Below are 20,760 nucleotides of genomic sequence, written 5' to 3' on the forward strand. Positions count from 1 at the left end.
TACTCTACAGGTGACCTCTGGTTTTGCTACCAGTCACATTCTGTGCGTAGGTGCTTAACTACCTCGGGCTGGCTTGCCTCACACCTAATTCTGTGTCATACCTTGATACAGTTGGTGAGACCATTTACAAATCTTTTTTGGATGGGGACATTTTAAATTAGTGTTGTTCACTCCCCATATTACCTACATTTTGGGCATCTATGTGTCATACTGCATGTTTCATTTATATTCTGCTTCTATATGTTTCAACTTAAAGCTCTTCAGATGAGGGACAGTTACTTCAATACCTGCCTTTCTCTAGCAAAGAGGCATTAATTCTATCTCGTTTGTATTTAAACATTCAGAGTACAACAGTTCACAGTGCATTTAAAAAAACAAAACCCTGCATGGGTGCTGGTGGCTCACACCTGTAATCCTAACTACTCAGGAAACTGAGATCTGAAGATCAAGGTTCGAAGCCAGCCTGGACAAGAACGTCTGTGAGACTCCTTTGCAGTTAATCAGAGAAAAAGCCCAAAGTAGTACTGTGGCTCAAGTGGTAGGGTACTAGCCTTGAGCAAAAGGAGCCCAGAGACAACACCCAGGCTCCCCTTCCTCCCCCCCCCAAAAAGAGCCAGGTGTTGGTGACTCAAACCTGTAAATCTTCTAAGGATTGTGGTTCAAAGCTAGCCTGGGTAGAAAAGGCCATGAGACTCTTATCTCCAAGAAACTACTTAGAAAAAGCCAGAAGTGGGCTTGTGGCTCAAGTGGTAGGTGCTAGCCTTGCAAAAGAGGCTCAGGGACAGAGCCCAGGCCCTGAGTTCAAAACCCCACGGACTGGCAAAAACAAAAAGTGGGGGGAGTAACCCCTGCCTTCATGGGGTTTATATTCTAGTTAGAGAAAAATAAACAAAATAAATAATGTGAAAGAGCGCTATACTAGAAAAAGTAAGGGAAAGAGGACGCGTATTTTGGCATAGGCAAGTGCAATGTGCAGAGGCACTTATGTGGACAGGTATCTGGCTCTGTAGCCCTCCCTGGTGGTAAGAAGTATTGGTGAAAAATGTAACTGGATAGACCAAAGAGCATAGAAAAGAGGGCAATTGCACTATACACCACCCATTCAATGAGTTTTGCTATTTTGCCTAAAAAATGAAATAAGATAGTTGGAAGGGTCAGATTCGTATATGGTTTCTTTTTGTTGTTGGTGGTGGTCATGGGGTTGAACTCTGGGCCTGGGCATTGTCCCTGAGCTCTTCAGCTCAAGGCTATCATCCTACCACTTGCATCACAGAGCCACTTCCCGTTTTCTGGTGATTAATTGGAGATAAGAGTGTCACTGGACTTGCCAGCCAGGGCTGGCTTCGGACCATGAACCTCAGATCTCAGCCTCCCTACTAGCTAGGATTAGACATGATCCACTGGTGCCCAGCTGTAGTTAGTTTCTATTAAAACAGTAAGTACTGATGAGAAAGAATAGAGGATGTTGATGGCCACGTCTGGATGGTATGAATGGGAAGGAGTTGGGGAGTAGGATATGGTTGGCTGTTACAAAGAACATCCTAAAGGAAAATGCAGATCAGATAAGCAAGTAGATGGGAATGGGTGTACTGGTGGGAACCCAGGAACACTCTAGTTTCCTCTATTTTCTTAGTGAGACAGGAATGAAGATTTATTGTGCATGGTGAGATAAAGAGTTGAGTAAAGGTCTAAGCAGTGAGAGGAGAGGGTAGTAAAGTCATTTGGAAGAGTGGGAAGTTGAATGGAAGAAGGTATAGTTCTGACATCTGAGAAGCAGCAAGGGCCAGATGGGTCACAAATTGAGAGTGAGACTAGTTAGCAGTGCCAGGCCAAGTTCAGTTTATGGTCCCAGGTACAAGAATTACACCTTGTGTGCAAAGCGGATCTCACAAATACTACTGTATTGAATTGAACTGATTGAGACCCATTTCTTGTCTATATTCAGACATCAGAAGATGTTTTGTGTCCCACCACAGTGTAGTCACTCTTTTTTTTTTTTTTGGTCAGTTGTGAGGTTTGAACTCGGCCTGGGTGCTGTCCCTGCGCTCTTTAGCTCATACTGCTTGAGCCACAGCTCCACTTGTGTTTTTTTTCCTAGTGGTTTATTGGCGATAAGAGTCTCACGGATGTTCCTGCCTGGGTTGGCTTTGAACCTCGATCCTCAGTTCTCAGACAACTGAGTAGCTAGGATTACAGGCGTGAGCCACAGGCACCCAGCCCAGTGTGGTCACTTTTTTTGGGGGGGGGTCCAGTCGTGGGGCCTGAACTCTGGGCCTGAGTGCTGTCCCTCAGCTCTTCAGCTCAAGGCTAGCGCTCTACCACTTGAGCCACAGCACCACTTCCGGCTTTTTTCTTTTTGCTTATGTGGTGCTGAGGAATCGAACCCAGGGCCTCAGACATGCAAGGCAAGCACTCTACCACTGAACCAACTTCCCAGCCCCAGTGTGGTCACTTTTAAATACACAAAAATCAATCTTTTGAAATACTCACCGCCCTTCAAATCTGTGTTTTAGAAAATCAAACAGTGCTTTCTGCATCATATCTGTGACCTGCAATTAGGCAAACAATAAAATAAAATGATAAAAGTATTACTAAGTATGATAAAATTATTCCTACTATGATAAGCCAATTCTGCTTGAAAACCTGACTTTGTCTTTGGAAAACACCGCATGTGATATTATATGTTCTGTTTCTTAGTTCTGATGAAATAACAATTAAAAAGAATGTTCCCAAGATTTATAGTGGCTTAATGATAACAAGTGCTTTCATGGTCACTCTTTTTAATACTATTTCCTGAACTTAGTAATTGCAGCCAACAGAACTCTCCTAAGCAACATTTAAGAAAACAAAACTGTGCAAAATGCTAAGCAACATTATCACAGGTTGGAGAGAGCACAGAAAGCAACGTGTTTTGCTTCTGTGAGCTCTTTAGTTTCTAATTGAAGAGCTCAGAATAGGATATAGAGCCACAAGGCACTTCAGCATGAAAAGATCAAGTGCATTACAGAGAGCAGTCACTTACCTCATACCCCTTCAGAGAAGGGCCCACGAGGACCACTGGCCTCATGGAAGGTACTACATCATAAGGAGGAGTGTGCTCTGTCTGCAAAGAGAGGAGATACTTTTAGATATTTCCGTAGACATCAGGTACTGAAATATTCTGTGTATAACAAAGTACTCCTTGTTGCAGTCTGTTAGAGTAGGCACTGGCTTTGCAGACATTAAAATGATTTTCTACTTGCCTCAATTCTAAATAAACCCAATTAAAGATTAGTGGGTTTATTTTTCTAATGTTATCAAGTTCCTGAGTGGCCTATGATTTTCTTGTTCTTCCCAAGAAATGCTTTTGTTGTGTTAGTTTCAAAAGCAGGAAGTGCTGCTTTTGAAAAAAAAATAGTTGGTACAACAAACAAAACATGCCTCATGCAGGATAGCTTTAGGCTCACTGAAAATTAATATTGTCAGATGCATTTGAATTTTCTGCAGAATTGAGCAGCTCTAACATAGTTACTTAGCAGCTTAGACATTTGTCTTACCTGCACAAAACCTGAATCTCAAAACTCTGACTTTCACTGTCAAATATTTTAAAATTCCAGTTAAATTGTGAGCATTTAAATGGCTTGTATTGTCCCAAATAACAATAATCACTGTTCACAGCAGTGAATAATACTTCTGGATTTGGGGCATTTGATTTCTATATAATGGCCAAAGATAAGGCTTATGTGTCTTGGAAGGAAGGTAATAAATGTGTTAATAACATATTCAACATGCTTTAGGAACGTCAAAATGTTCATTGTCAACTTGCATATATCATATGCTTTTCAAACTTGGTTTAGGTAGAATTTCTGTTATGTATCTAATTTATGTTTTTGTACAATAGTTTTTTTTGTTTCCCTTTTGGAAGAACAGTGGAAGAGATAAATTGTCAATGCTTTTCCACTTAGTTGCTTAAAGGAATTTCTTTTAAAAAAAAGTAATACTAATTTGTTTCATTATATTAAAACTGGCTCTTTTAAAGTTATAGAAAACAGTAAATTGACACAGCAGTAACCTTTTTGTTAACCTTTTTGTTAATGCAGAAAAGAAAAGCAATAGATAAGGCTTTTGCCACTAGGATAAGGAAATTATTTGCTTTTAGCTTTATAGGAATCTGGATTAAGCAGTATATGAAAGAAAAAGTATCTTAAAGAATTACATGCACCAAAAGAAAAATGTTCTTTAAACTACTTTTAAGAATTTCATGAACTGATGTATTTTTTGTATCACCCTTTCACTCAAAATCATTATTGCTTAACATTTGCCAATTGAAAACTTTCTGGCTTTATTTCAGTTTAAATTTGCAGTGTACCCATGGGGAGGGGGAGGTTTAAAAAGCATTTCAAATTCAAAAGCTTCCATATGAGATTTTATTAGTAGTTGTAGACTGAATGATAAGAGCGGAGAAAAATATTAACGATGATTGTGCTGTCACATTGATTGCATAAAATTTTACTTAGCACTCAGAATTATTTTAATAGACACAATAAAGGTAAAATACAATTTTGAACCAAAGAAAAAGCAAGACAAACATACAGTGACAGCACAAATGCCACACAAGCACCACCTAAAAGCAATCTAAAACACAGAAAACAAATCTCATGGATTGTCAGGTTGATTCTGTCCCTCCCTCTCCCCCGCCCCAGACTCTACACTGAAGCTTACTACATCATTGAGAACATAAGAGAATGAATACCAGTGCCGACGGCATCATAAGCATATTTACCAAATCAGTATATTTTATCATTCATTTTATATCACCTGGGATTATATTGAAAATGTTTGGAAACTAAGTCCTTATAACTATACAGTATAAGAACAACTTTCACCATTATAATTAGGAATATAAATGGCGTGCATTTTAGTAACAGCTAACAAATTTTATTTCAAGTGTTAAAGTCCTAAGTGGCCCAGTTATTTCATAGCTTTTTTTGGTTCCTTTGATCTGTCCCTGACATCTAACAATGGTTTACCCATGCTGGAATCAATCGACTTCTTAGTCAATAAGGATAGCTACAGAAATTACCTTATTTGATGGAATAGTGATATTTTTATGCCCTATCAAACTTGACAATTTTATTTACTCCTTTCTTAAAAACCCTATTTTGTGATAATTATTTCGAAGTTTAGAAATGTACGAGAAAGCAAATTTCAAAATAATATCTTGGTTTTAGGTGATGTTGCTAGTCTCTGAAATCTAGATCATCTGAGCAGTGCTGATATTATAAATGTCCACACTATGGACACTGTTATTTGGCTGCAACTTTTAGCTATGATGTAGAAATAGGACCAGAGCTTAACACATCAATCCAGGTGTTGGTAAGCTTTATCTGGAATACTGAGGGCTTCTCTTCTTAATCCTAATTTAAAAAATAGTGTTAATATCTGACATTAATAACCTTAGAGCTCCACTGCAGAGCAAAAGTCTCGGGGAGAGAGTAGGTTTTACTTCATATGTGTGTGTCTGTGTCAGAATCTACCCATGGTATAGGACTTGATGACATTTGGGAAATAATGAGTTTAAAAGACAGCATAATAGCTGTGGAAAGTGGTATGTAAAAGCTGGGGGAAAGAGAAATCGAAGGGGGAGTGAATGTTCCTTTAAAAAATAATTCTTTGTAGCTACAAAATACATTAAGAGGAAACAGACTATCTGTTAAAGAGGAAATCCAGGGAGTTTCCAGTCAGGGGGTAGGTATCATCAGTATGTAGCATCTTGGTTGGCCAATGGCAAAGGCGCTATACATGGCCACCAGCCCCATTGTCCAACAGGTGAGATGCTGAGATCTGACTGATGGAGATAGCAAGAACATTGGGAAGAGTATTTATATATGACAATAGGAAAAACTCACAGTAAACCGCCAAAACAAGCCTGCAGTTTTCCATTGGTCCTGTTCATCTGCAGATTTTGCACCTAGTGGATTAGAAGTTTAAATACTGACTAAATTAAAACTTGAATAACCTTTTTTTTTTAAGAACAAGCTATGTATCTGGATATCATAAATCAGACTCTAGTAACTGCTTTATTATGCTTGATTATAAATTAAATTTCTGGAAAAAAGCAAGAGACAAAGACAGTATAAGCATGCACAGTTGAGGTGCATTATATGGAATTGTCAGTGTTGGACATCCTTGAATGTTTAAATAAATTCCCTTAGTGGTAGATATTATTCCATCAAAAAGGATAAGTACTGTAATGATGTTTTAATAGGTCATTCACTAAATTTAGTTGCTTTGAAATGCATGGACTCAATTCATGGCTGATAGGTTGTTTCTTAGGACAGAAATTATTTAATAAAACTGGGAATTAATGCTAATGATGCCAGTGGCAGGATAAACACAGCTTATGTCAATGTAAACTTACCGATTTCTGCTTCTGCTTAGCTACAGCAGCATGGAAAAGAAACAAAGAATAACAGAGCATGCATGTTATTGGCTTGTCAAAAGACGCAGACAGTCAACAGGACTAGAAATGTGACGCAGTGCAGTTGAGCAGGTGGACAATGGGAGCTGGGAAGTTCATGTTACCTTCTTAAAGAAGGGCATTCTTTTCTCTTTGGAGTGGGGTGACGTTACACTGTTTGCACTGGGTTTAGGGGAGCGGTGGTTTGCTGGAATATCATTTTCTTCTGCATCTAAGCCAGTAGCATCTATGTCTATAGCTATATACAGACAAACAATTCAAAAAACATCAGGTGGGCAGGAAAGGAAAGACAGGTTATAAAAATAAAATGAAAGCAAATAAACTAACCACTGTAAACCATCTATTGTGAGTTCTCAACACAGTACACAAAGTAAAATTTTAAAGTTCAGAATTTTAAGAATTCAATGTAATCAAATCTAATAAAATCGAAAGATTCCCTCACCAGAACAGTTTGCTTGAGCAAACAGTTGTGTGCTAGAAATCATGAATATTTTAGGGAAACACTTTTAATTTGTAATTTCAGATATAATACTCTCCATTTTAATGGTATAAAAGTATAGTACAGAATATACTTGGCTTCACTTGGTACAATATCTCAACAATAAACAGACAGCTGAATTGGGATTGTTGGACACAGTGTCTCAGATTTCTTATTTTACTGATTAATAAGAGTCATGTGAAAAGCTTCACTGAAATTACAACAGACATTTAAGAGAAAGAATTAAGAATTCAACCCATGCAGTGCAGAGAAGTCATATAAGCAGGCCCATCATTTATCAGATTGGGTTCCAGGATGAGCAGGAATGAAAGGATTTCAAGATGTATGCATTCTCAGATCTCACTGAAGGCCAATTAGAAAACACTGGATCTAATGATATTCGAAAGAATCCAATCTCATAAAACCAAATGAAAAACCTCTGGTGATTCATAAAGCCACTGGATATTAGATAAGAGACCAAGTGGATGGGTATAAAGACCCATGAGAATGTGCCTCTGGTTTCCTCATCTGTCAACAAGCCATTTCAAGTTTGTTGCTCAGCATGCTTCCACTTGAAAATTTTCTACCTGAAAATGTAAGTCCTTAATAGTGGTAAATTATTTTTAAAAAATGATGTAAAATCTCACTTTGGAATTTATACATTATTCCACCTGGAATCACTCAGATTTTATCAACTGTAGAGTTGGAAGTACTTTTAAGATCACCCTCCACCCTTGAATTTTATTTTTTATGTATTCATTTAAGATTTAAAAGCTGAACTCACAGGTTTTAAGGGACTTTTTCTTGGCAAAACCTCAGTAGCAACAGGACTCAGAACATAGGTCTTGTGTAGTAGAGACTTCACACTTGTTTCTATATGGTGCTGCCCTCCAGTGAGGTCCCTTCTTAATTTGGATAGACTCTTTCATTCCCTACTGCCTTCCTCAACTATGGTCATGGCCTCAGTGTCTGGATGCAGAAGAACATAATACAGTGAAGCCTGCTAGAAGATTACTTCGGATATCTGAGATTAGGTCAAGGAGAAGAAAATTTAGTCCAGAAAAGCATTTTAAAAATGCTAACATAACTGCAGTACATTCACATTTAAGGAACAAATTGCCATTTGGAATAACAGCTAGTCTAGTATTGCAACAAAGCTACCATTTTCTGTATTGGTAGCTGAATTCATCTCAGCCTCTTCTATCCTTTTCAAAGGACCAGCGATCATCTGATAGGCATCACATTATTGTTCAGTGTTGCAGTTATTACAGATATTAGATGACTCAGCCTTTTGAAAATTCAGATCTTGTATTTCCTTTTTGTTTCTTATTTTTTTGTTTGATTAGATTGAAAGCCTGTGATAGAGTGAATACCTGGCATTGTTTACCCAGTGTTACAAAGACCAGCTTTGCTTGCATAATAGAGGAGGTCTGATTTTCTACAAAATGAAGGTAATAATAGATTGAATGAATTCCAGGTATTTAGACAGGCTTTACCTAGTAAATGTACCTTCTCTTTGTCTATGCATACATACTGGTGAGCTATAACATTTAGTGTGTAGTATGCATCATAAAATATGCCCATGCATTTGAACCTAAAAGGCTTTTTAAACCACATAATAGCTCATATAGGGAAGTTTACTTATGGGCTTATTACATGACATAATTAACCTAAAAGGACTTAGAGAAAAAAATTCCCGAAGTTTACTACATTGAATTTCAATAATGAACTATGTCATTAACACTTTCCTAGACATGAAGGAAAGGAGCTGACTCATTATTTCCAAATTTTTCTAACAAGTGTTAACCAATATCAAAATGTGTTTCCCTTCTGGTGGTAAATACTCAAATACTTTATCCTCTTCATGTATTATGCAGTTTGAGAAGGCAACACTCAAGGCAAAGGATCCTCGGAGCTTTTCTGAAAGCAAAGCTCAATCCAGTTGGGTATCAAGAGTTGACAGGATCCTAGGTTGGTACCAAGTTTGTAGACTGGATTGTATGATTTGTCCATTGACTCTGATCTGCTATGGAAATTAGACTGATTTGATTTAGTAAGAACAGTGGGAATCCTTGAGAGTGGAAATACATAAATGTTCAGCTCTAACACTGCCCAGATGTTTGGTTACTAATAACCTGAGTTTGGGATTTAAATTTCTACCTTTTTATTATTTTTCAGTAGAACTGGGAACTGAACTCAGGCCTTCCTTGCTGAGCAAGTCCTCTATTATTTGAGCCATGCCCCAGACCTTTTGTTGTATAGTTTTGTTTTTGCTTGTTAATTATGGTTTTATCTTGAGACTATGTGGTCCAGGCTGGCCTTGAACTCAAGATGATCCTGCTTCTGTCTCTACAGTCCTGGGATCATAGCTATCTATATGTTGCCATTCCTAGCACGGTTCTATTCCACATTCGTTCTTTTATTGAGAGATGTTACTTATTCTGAATTTCTTATTTATTCTGTACTTTGGCAACAATACTATTTACTCAGGAAAAAATACTTGTATCCATTTGAAAATATTTTTTTCTCATCCTATCACACTAGCATATTTGTTTGTTTATATAGCTAATCATGGAACATTTCTTGAAATTTAAATGTTGGCTTAATCTTACAACTTATGTTTAGTTGAACAGAGTTCAGGTATGAAGTATATACAAGTGTGTAGATGTGGATATATGTATTGTACAAATTTCTACTACCCTGTTACACAGGTTTTGAAGTGGAAATTACTCCTTGGTCTAGCAGCAGGTAGGGAGAATTATAGATAAGGCTTTGGAAAGCAAAAAAGATAAAAATTGTGATTGTAGCCAATCCACACTAGATAAATGTGCAGCAGAAACTTATGAAGCTTTCCTTTAGATCACTTGAGCTATTAATATGGAAATTATTAGAGTACAATGTCCTTATTGTAAGTTTGCCAGCCCCATCAGTCATTATATCAAATTATTTATTTTAGTAAATATCAGTATATTAAATTCTCTATGCAGTTCTATTTTCAGTAATGATGAACATATGACCACAAAATGATATTTTATATCTATTAAACATATCTGGGGGTTGGGAAGGTAGCTCAGTGGTAGAGCGCTTGCCTTGCATGCCTGAGGCCCTGAGTTCGATTCCTTAGCACCACATAAGCAAAAAGAAAAAAGCCGGAAGTGGCGCTGTGGCTCAAGTGGGAGAGCACTAGCCTTGAGCTGAAGAGCTGAGGGACAGCACCCAGGCCCAGAGTTTAGGCCCCACGACCGGACCCAAAAAAATAAAAAAGTTAAAAAAATAAACATATCTATTACACCTATCTATTATACATAGAACTTTGTTTTTCTAAAATGCATACACTATGTTGGTAAAATAATTAAAAGAGAAAATGAATGATTTTTGCTGATTTACAAAAAGCAAATGTGATTTATATTTTTCCTTCTCATTTTAGGACCAGCTAACAGTCTTCAGGAATCCTTGAGGTTATCTTTAGGGTATACAGGGAATAGGTAAGGTTTGCATAGGAATCCTTGCAACTTCTAGGTTTGCGATGGAGCAGGGTTAGGCTTCCTGCTCCTGTACAATCCTAGAAGTACTAGCTTCACATAGTAGCTACCAGAGCTTTGATTTTCACTGCAAGCCTACACATTTTACTTAATGTTGAACAATTTAGAGTTAATCCCAAGTTGCACAGTGATAGCTTTTTAAGTCAATATGCAACCTAAAGATTGTGCTCATATTTTGCTTCCTTCAAAAAAAAATCCTATAGTTTTTGCTGTCTCTCGTTCCTAATAGCCTTCATGTTCTGGCAGTAGGTATAACTACGAGGAATAATAGAGAAACTAATAGAGGAATCATGTTCTTAAAACTCAATTAACTGCAGTGGGTTCCTTAATTTCTTCATAGACTCACTGTCCTTTCTGATCTCATTTCCAGCTCTCCAGAAACCACATAGTCATTTCGCTCTCCTGACCTGGCAACCAAATCCTTAGAATCTTATCGAACTCCCAATTACACATTAGCAAACTAAGACTGATCATGGCTTTCATATAGCTAGCTTTCTATTTATGTAAAACTCTCAAGTTCTCCACAAAATGGTGGAGCTGTCAGAGTTAGGTAGTTAAATTTATTTGAATGTCACATAATTTTTAATGTATCCTGTAACATAAGTATGTCCCATGAAATACAGATATTTGTTTACTTCATTTCAAATTTATTTGGGTGCCCTTGTTTTAGCAAGCCCATGTGTTCATGGTATTGTTGTTGTTGTTTGGTGGTACTGAAGTTTGAACTTTTAGCCTGCTGTTTGCAAGGCAACTGCTTTACCATTTGAGCCATTCCTCCAGCCCCATTTTTTTCTTGTTTTTTCTTATTTTTTAGGATAGGGTCTCGTTCTTCTCTAGGGGTACACCTGAGCTGCAGTGTACCTATTCTGCCATCATCACTGATATATCACAGATAGCATATATATGCATGACCATATTCAGCTTCTCTCCATAGACATACGAGCCAGTTGGGATTTACTGCCTGGGCTAGCCTGGTACCATGATCTCAGTGTCCCACTGTGGGCTCTCCCCACTGTGCTGAGCTGTGAGTTGCAAAGGGTTCTCCCAGTTTTTTCTGCTCAGGCACCACTAAAATCATGATCCTGTCTATTTCAGTCTTCCAAGTAGCAAGGATTAGTCTGTGAGTGCCTGTGCCAGGCATTGTTCTAATTTCTGTGCATTCCATGTCTTCCACAGTGCCTGACTGGGCACTCACTTTGTCTTTACCGCATTCTCTGTTCCTCACCTTTCTAAAGTTTGGATCTCTTTTTCTGTAACGTTGGTGCCTACCCATCACATTGAGTGACATGTTGGGCACAATGGTTGGGACTAGGGATAAAAAAAAATCACATGGCGGCCTGGGAAGGTGGCTCAGTGGTAGAGCGCTTGCCTTGCATGCATGAGGCCCTTGGTTCCATTCCTCAGCACCACATAAGCAAAAAGAAAAAAGCCGGAAGTGGCGCTGTGGCTCAAGTGGTAGAGCGCTAGCCTTGAGCTGAAGATCTGAGGGACAGCGCCCAGGCCCAGAGTTCAGGCTCCACAACCGGACCCAAAAAAAATCACATGGCATTCATCACTTCAATCTACAGCCAACTCATATTATTGACATACTTCCTTTTTTTTTTTTTTTTTGGTCAAGGCCAGAAAAAGGAATTCTCCATGCTGTCCCTAGTTTCATAGGGCCTTTTATTTCTGATAGTTTAGTATTTGTAGGGAAACAGAGTGACTCAATACTTTGTGCATCAACTCACAAAACTCGGTAACACTATTGCAGAAGCATGAAATGCAACATGTGGTATCTTGCACTTAGCACCTACTTACCAGATGATGGAGGTGTAGATTTTCTGGAACTAGGTACTATGTCACCCAAACTGGATGATGAATTTCCTCCTGATTTACTGAAGTAAAGCAAAAATGCATATTTAATCAGGCACTTATTTCAGATCCTAAAACATTCATCTTGCTCAATATACATGATAGTAGTATGTTGTATTTTTGTTAAATAGATCTTTCTTACAAGGAAGCAAACAGTAATTACCAAGTGGAGATTCCTGGAGTATTTGAAACAGTTACACAGTAATCTCCATTTTCAAATTCAAGCGTTCATTTAAAAGGCCCTAGGATAATGGAGAGAATGCTGATGATTTTTATAGCCCTCAGGCTTTATGGCTAGATCACAGATTTCCTTTGCTCTGTATTTTAGAAGCCTTCTGAGACAATTTATAGACTTTCAAGGCTAATGAACAAACTCAGTGAATGTTATCTTCCAGCCCCTTTGTCTTAGATTATTTTTTATATAATAAGACAGGTTATTCAAGCTTTCATAGACAACCTGTAAAGGAAAAACACATCAATGAAGGAAAAACAGAGCATTATGGTTTAACCAGCAAATAGTACACAGAGCATTCCTTAACCATGGCTAACATGGAGGATTAAACTTGGTTAAGAATGTTTTGAAGAACATATTCTTTAGAACTACCAAATTTTAAATTTTGATAGAAGATATTTGTGCCTTAAAATCTTGTGAGTTAATGTGAAATAGTATTTACGAATTTCACTCATATACAAGAATGGTAATATCCATATTACTAAATAGCTCTTTCACACAAAGGTGATGTGAACATCTTAGAAGAATGGCCTGGAATTTGGCAAGGCGCTACACTCCTTGATGGGCCAAAGTTTATCAGGGCTGGGAACCACTGGCCTGAGGGCTGTCTTAGGCCTACAAAGTCATTTAGTAGATAATGGGAGAGACATATATACCTGAGCTGTCCTGGGATCTTCTGCCTGTGTTGACCATTTTGTATGGTCAATAACTGATACCACAAATATAAAAATGACCTTTAGCAGAAAAAAGTTTTCTCACCCCTGAAAGGAATTTTCTAGAGTGCCTGTGCATCAAAGACCAATATTTCTCCATGTAAATACTAATATTACAATATAAGTTCTGTCAGTAATGGGCTGGAATTTATTGCTACTACTTTGGCATTTTAAAGCATAGAACAAGCATCCAAAATTTTATGAAACAACTAGCAAAAGGACTATCATTTCAACGTTTTTGAGAGACATCCCTCTTACATTTAATAAAGATACCAGATAGGATGTAAAATGAACAAGCAATACTTGGAAAAGCAATCTCTGGCAGTTACATAGGAAATTTACTAGAATTAAAATACATTCTTCTGCAAGTTTTTCCCTCTAAAGTGCTAAGCCTTAATTTCAGTTCAAACATGAGTTTACAGTCCTTTTAAATTTTAATAGTTAATAGACCACAATAGACAATTTGCTCCATGAAAGTTAGAATGTGTTTGTGACTTTAAGCATCACTATCCCACAATACTGTCAAATTTGGGAAATCACTTAATCACAATAAAGACCTTGAAAAAAAATAATAGTTAAGATATTGAGTTATGTAAAATTGTGACAGACATTACAAGTAATCAACATGGTCATGATACATATTGGCCCTTTTAGTTCTCTAAAAATGAGAAGTTTTTCAACTGTGCCCCTCATTTTCTTTGGGTTCTGTCAGGCTTTATATTATACCATGCTTATTAAACACTGCTTAGTTCTGATAATAACCTTTAAAAATAAGAAATGTGAAAGTCTGTGGAAGCAAGCCACAAGTATTTTTCCATACTTAGATAAAAGTAGGGGTCAGGAAATGGAACAAAAGAAAATCAAAGGAAAGAGGATACTACCTTCCCTAGAATAGGGTACAAGTGTGAAAATTACAAAACGCTAGTTAATGAGGATAGACATTCCAACCTCCAATACATTTGATATTTCATTTGATACTTGAGAGGGGGAAAAATCCTGCTAACATTAAATTTTCATTATTATATAGACAAATATACACCGGAAGAAACAGAAACCACTGTAGTCACATTTAAGAGAAGTCCTGCTTATTTCCTACCCTTTTATGTAAGGAAAAAGTATGTCTCACTCTGGACTTGTGTGTACAGGGTTTAATATCACTGCCTGTATGAGTAGCCCTCCCGGTGAGTCTACAGTGCCAAGTAAACAATATCAAGCCTCCTCGAAAGGCTTAGGCAGCCTTAGCCTATTACATAACCCATCTAATTGCTATCTGCAAAGGCAATTTTGACTTGTTTTATACTTAATGTCTATGTGCATAACAGTGGGTAGAACTGAAAATCGAATTTCTCAGGTGAAAATGAAAGTAACAAATAACAGGAATTGCTATTTGCCAATGATGTCTGGGGCTGTCATCTCCAAAATGTGTTTCTGCCAGCTACAGATGCTGGGATTAGTCACCGTGGCTGTTCAGTGCCACACTATTTTCAGCAAATGATTAGGACCTCAGAATTTCCTCTGCACTGAGCTGGAATTGAATCTCTATGACCTTAGCTATTTTCATTAATGACCATAATTAATTTGAATCTCTCTCAAATGGGATGAAAATAGAGTGCTGGGAAAGTTTTTAAATTCAGGTGTTCTTAAATTCAGGTAATGCTACCAGTAAAACACATGATCTATCTGCTTTTTGATACATAAGATAGTGGGATATGACAAACAACAGTCTTAATTTTTATACAAGTACTTGACATTTTCTTCATACCTGGAGTAGAATTTCCCTTGCTTGGCTCTCTGTTCATGCTGTAGCCTCATGTTTTCTAGTTTTACTGGGCTTGGGATGAATCCGATTTCACAGCCTTCTTTAACTAATCGCCCTATCCACCAGTCATTATTAAATTTCTAAACACAATCACAAACATTAAAATTAGTGCACACAGAAGTTCATTCCTTTGACTTGTTTCCTTCCACATTAACAATATCCACCAGGAAGAAATGTAGCAATCCCAATGATTTATGCCTCAGATATCATAATTCAAAAAACTCTTGGGTTCATGAGATTAGCACACTAGATTGAAAGTCTGTTTGGCATTGTCAGCCATCCTTGACAGCTTTGTGCTTTCTTCTCTCCCCATGCGGACTTTAAGATCAGCCTAGATTCTATCACAACTGCTGCTGAACCTAAGAAGGCTGAGTCCAAAGATATATAGTCCTTTCTAGCAAGAGTCCACTAGGAAAATAAAAGGTATAACAGCTTTCTCCCTTGTATAATCACATTAGAAGTATTAAGAGTGAAAGGTAAATACTGAAATCTACCTGAAGTATTTTGTGTCACCGCCAAATTCACCTGTGTGTAAACAACTGTATAATTATGCATTATAGTGTTTACGATGATATCTCTATATTAGTGTTGATGTGTCTCTTGCAAGTAGAATATTTAGCTAGAATCTGTATGATTTGATTTGATTTTTCTCAACAAAGTATTTCTGAACACTACAAAGGATATTAATTGTTTTCTTCCCATTGGTATAAAGAGATCCTCTTCCAAGCACCGGTTGTATTAATCTAACTTCTTGACATGCAAGATTTAGGCATACCATTACTTGTAAAAAAAAAAAAATCCTACCTTTTCCATGTAACCAATATTTGTATGCATCTTCCAAAAAGTCATTGAAATGGAAGGCTATCCATCTATCTGGATCTGGGAATTGTACCCAGGTCTTTGTGAAGGTAAGCACTCTACCTCTTGAATCATACCCCCAGTCCTTAAATTAGTATTTAGTGCACTGATCAGTTAAATTTTTACATTTCCTGTGACATGTCATCCTTTAAATAGAAGTGTAGTCATTGTAAATCCCTACAGATTGAAGAAAACTTCACATGCATGTTAAGAGTATGATCTAGGAGGAATGTCTGTGTTTCTATAGTGTACCCCAGAGCAGGCATTAGATACACATTGACTCTAAACAGAATTTAAGTCAAGGTGAAGTTTTCCAATTTAAAGATTGTATTATTGTTAATAGAAAGGTAGAGATTTGAAAAAAAAAAAAGGAATTTTCTTGATAAATCTGTTTCTTGCCTTCTTGGCTCTTAATTTCTCCAGTTCAGAAATTTAGCATCTCAGGAGGTTACAGGGCACCAGTGGTATGAATTGAGAAGTTGTCAGCCATGAGAGTTCTAGATATTAAACCTTCCCCAGGTGGCTAAACTTTAGACATAAAGAAACTTTACACCTAGTCAAGGTTAAGCCTTAAAGCAAAAAGTACAGGTTAAGCATAAAACAGGACCATCTAATAGTTACCCAATCTCCAGATCACAAGGCCCAAGGGAGCCCTGAAGCTATTGCCAGAAGTCTTAACTTTTTTTCACTTTCAAAATGTATAATATTATCAGAAGAAGGTTGAGAGCCACTGCTTAGCATGCATGTTACGTTACACAACTGCAACTAGACGCAATGCTATTTCACCACAGAAATAATTGTTGTTTCAAGGGGAAAATTATACTAATAAAAGTTGAAATTGTTGTCCTTACTTCCTTAACATGCAGAAAATCTTTCGCCTCAAATGAGATGGCCATGCCTGGCACTGGAACATCATCTTCATGGGCTGCACTGTAGCTGACATTTGTCCGGACTGCAAATGCAACGGGTTTTGTCTAAAGGGAAAGGAAAGGAAAAACATTAAGAGGTAAAGAAAAATAGAGCTCTTCCCTTCTTCCTCAAATACGAAACTACAATCAGAAACTGGTATAATTGTCATTTTCCCACTGTTTCTTTATCACAAACAGCTTGTTAGTATTCCCACTTGCATGAAATAGCTCTCAGCTACCGACCACCCATTTCTGAACTAGAAATAGGCCATTATTCTCTTTGAAAGCATGAGCAATAAAGGTGAGGAAGTATGAGCTTGCAGCACCTGGAAATCGGGAAACACAAACATAAATAGAATGCCCAGTTCTGTAGAAACCACCTCCCTTCACCAGACTTCTATCTACTTCAATTAATCATTAATGTTGCAGTGTTTGGGATGGAATAAAAAGGACTAAGGATTTATATTCAATGTCTTTAGCAGCAGTTATGCATGGCTACAGGGAATTATTATACCAATGACCTTTTATTTATTTTTTAGTCTTGAGTTAATTCAGCCACTAAGGATAATATTAATTAAGTCATCTCATTATCTGTTACCTGGAAAATTCACAGGTAAACATTTGCTCTTTGCTGTCAATAAATACCCACGAGAATAAATAGGCTCATCAATAGTGAAAAGTAGTGCTCTGACTGGCATTTGTATTTCACATTGTCGGCAATGAATGTCTTCTGAGCAGTTTCTCCTACTCCACCTGCTCTTCATCATGACCTGTTCCAAAGATGAAGGAATCGAAATAGAAGGTCCATCTTCACTGTCTCAGATAGTCCTCAGTTAAAGCTTTCTCCATGATTGTGCCTGCCTGTCTATCTGCGTCCCTTGCTAACTTGTGACTGGGGGCGGGGGGGAGGGGGGAGGGAATCAGACATAGGAGGTAGAAACAAACTTGTATAATTTTTTGCTGTACACTGTTCTGCATTAAGGTCAAGATTGTGTGTGTGTGTGTTTAATGACTGGGCCTATGTACCAAGGCTGGCCTGAAATGATCAGTGCTCGTGTGTGTGTGTTTAATGACTGGGCCTATGTACCAAAGCTGGCCTGAAATGATCAGTGCTCATGTGTGTGTGTGTGTGTGTGTGTATGTGTGTGTGTATATGCGTGTGTGTGTGTGTGTGTGTGTGATGACGGCCTATGTACCAAGGCTGGCCTGAAATGATCAGCGCTCTTGTGTTAGGCTCCCAAGTGCCCAGATTACAGTCCCACACCACCACATAGGGCCTTCAAGGTAACACAGAATCATTTCCTTTTATGAGTGTATATGCTACATAGCTTAAAAGTAATGGGTAAATTGACTTTGTTCTTTGGTTTCCTGTATTGCATGTAGAACAGACACTTCTTTTTTTGTCAGTTGTCCCTGAGCTCTTCAGCTCAAGGCTAGCACTCTACCACTTGAGCCACAGAGCCACGTCCTGTTTTCTGGTGGTTAATTGGTTATAAGAGTCTTATGGACTTTCCTGCCTGGGCTGGCTTTGAACTGCAATACTCAGATCTCAGCCTCTGGAGTAGCTAGGATTACAGGCATGAGCCTGGTTAGAACAGACATTTCTTATGCATACTGTCTTGTGAGTTAAAGTTGAACAGTCTCTCACTGATAACAGTAAGTACCCATTTGAAGGTGGGTGGCATGATAAGGTGTAAACACCAAGGCTACGCCTTGTTTACTACACTCTCTTTGACCTGTTTCTAATTCATATTTTTAGGAAGATAGGAATAAGTGATACAGATTGTCAGAATCTTGTATGTCCCCCTTCCAGGTCCTTCTTCATCATGTATATGACATGATTTATAGTGAAACTGCAAACCAGTAACTTTGGTAATGTCTACCAAGTGACAAGCAATATATTGGATATTGTACATGGATTGGTAAATTCATCCCAGCAACAATCATTTTATTCCAAATGACGAAACTGAGTCCATAAAATGTTCTCTTAGCTTATAAACAATGGAGGTGATATACACAAGAAGTTTTTTTACTCCAAAACCCAAGTCCTTTTGGTAATCTTACAGGCGTTTACTGGGAGGTTAAAGCTATGACTTAGTTGGTAGGTGCAATGAGTTAAATTGTCAGGTACCCTGGAACAAAGAGAAAAGAGCTACACTGATAGTAGTTTTAGGGGACTTAGATATTGGTATGAAATTCTGAAGATCTAGAAGTTGTATTTCATGACTTGCTTTAAAAAACCGGTTAGTAGAAAATGTGTATTAGGCCCAAGTCTGCCTTTTTGCCTCACTCTAAATGAGCAGTTCCACATGTTGAAACTATGGGTATTTATTCTAAATGTAACACACTTTTGCATTGTTGTACTTCAATCAATTTGAGATCTAATAAATCAGCAGCAATGTCAGATTGGGATCTTTGTTCCTTTGGGTATAACTTTTCTCTCTTCATCTCCTTTTCTTGCAAGCCATATAAATCATATTTCATACAGTTAGAACTGAGATGTTAAAATCCACATGATTTTGCAGTTCCTAAAATTGGCATAAGGATACTGGAGAACTTGTGAAAGACCAGAAGTACTGGAGCTCTTAAAAGTAGAGAGTAGAGAGCCAGGCAATATTCCTCACAAAAAAAGTGTCTTAAAGGTTGGCCTTAAGAATAACTTGAAGTTATTTCTGGACCTCTCACTGTAGCTTTATTTTGCAAGTTGGTTACTTTTTGGAGGATTCATCACCAACTCTTCCCATCCTGGAATAGCCCAGGATGCACCAAGGATGTCCTTTAGGAGCCCTTGGATTCCCTCAGGCTTGTTCACAAAGTTCATTTAGGTGTAGAGAGACTCAAGTCCAAATCCTACATTATACCTGGCTTCACCATCTTCCTTCCCACTTAGACTCTATTACTTACATTATCTGGCCAAAAGGCCCAAGATGACCTAGGTCATCTACAAAACTTTCATCTTTCGGACACTTTGGCTGATCCAGGCCCTGTAACCATATGGTCCTTAATTTCATATCCAGGGCAACTATTAGCTCATCAGAGGCCTATACAAGCCAATCAGGAAATGTGTTGGTTTGTAGCAAGAACAACTTTCATTTTCTCACAGCTTTCTACAATCACAAGGCCTAAGTCTACTTAAAAAAATTATGAGATAATTAACTTTAAAAATACCTTTGGTAATAAAGTATACTAAATAATCATAAATTATTGGTACTATATTTACTCTTAGGAAATAATTTTTTCTCCCTAAACAATTTAGTAAGTAAAATTTATTAAAAATGTACTAGTGTCAGAAGATCGTCGAGTAAAAAGCTGAAACTCATGAACAAAAACCCTTTGATCATGATTAGATGTTCATGCATCAATTTCTTCCTACACAGAAGCATTATGCTTTGCTAAATAGCAAACATACATTTCCATTTTCTTTATGATACAATCAATAGTGAATAACATGAAAATTAAACAGAAAATTAATATTTTCTGTTTAAGAACTGTAATGGATTAGTTTTAAATATTAACTACACCCAACTTGCAACCTTTTAAATAAAATTTAGGGGAAAATACAACCTCATTTCCTATAACAGACTAGAACAGAGAGATTAAAAATATCTAATCCATTTCCTTGATCCAGTAGTCTTGTGCTACACACCACTTTCTTATGAAATGTGATCTATTCTTTAGAAACTTGTAGTTTTCTATACAATAGTCATATAGTATTCTTTTAGACTCTGCTTATAGCACAATCTAAATCTGTCATTAGATTTATAAATAAGAGCAAGACACAGTAAAGAAACTATATATATATATATATATATATATATATATATATATATAACAGTTTCCAGAAATACAAAGAGCTTATAAGCATAAACTTTCTTAAGTTTATAAATATGTAATAA

At 37.3% G+C, this 20,760-nt stretch overlaps 1 protein-coding gene and 1 long non-coding RNA gene across 4 annotated transcripts in view; one reads left to right on the forward strand and one right to left on the reverse strand.

Annotated features, from left to right (window-relative positions):
* Cacnb2 (calcium channel, voltage-dependent, beta 2 subunit) overlaps positions 1–20,760 on the reverse strand; it is a 300,754-nt gene that overhangs the window by 14,280 nt on the left and 265,714 nt on the right. For 2 of the 3 annotated variants that reach the window (XM_013014703.1, XM_013014702.1), the window contains exons 3-8: positions 16,808–16,930; positions 15,042–15,178; positions 12,281–12,357; positions 6,565–6,698; positions 3,023–3,103; positions 2,491–2,549 (exon numbers count right to left, since the gene is read on the reverse strand). In XM_013014703.1, coding sequence (XP_012870157.1) covers positions 2,491–2,549; positions 3,023–3,103; positions 6,565–6,698; positions 12,281–12,357; positions 15,042–15,178; positions 16,808–16,930 — 611 coding nt within the window. Of the gene's footprint in view, positions 1–2,490; positions 2,550–3,022; positions 3,104–6,400; positions 6,421–6,564; positions 6,699–12,280; positions 12,358–15,041; positions 15,179–16,807; positions 16,931–20,760 lie in introns of all 3 variants that reach the window. The other variant, XM_013014704.1, reaches the window with a different exon arrangement.
* Positions 8,791–19,965, forward strand: LOC105984498. The gene is made up of 4 exons (XR_001174996.1): positions 8,791–8,909; positions 10,366–10,396; positions 16,823–16,962; positions 18,678–19,965. It is a non-coding gene; the product is annotated as an uncharacterized LOC105984498 (long non-coding RNA).

The sequence above is a fragment of the Dipodomys ordii genome, unplaced genomic scaffold (genome assembly GCF_000151885.1).
Source record: "Dipodomys ordii isolate 6190 unplaced genomic scaffold, Dord_2.0 Scaffold24, whole genome shotgun sequence".
Lineage (NCBI taxonomy): Eukaryota > Metazoa > Chordata > Mammalia > Rodentia > Heteromyidae > Dipodomys > Dipodomys ordii.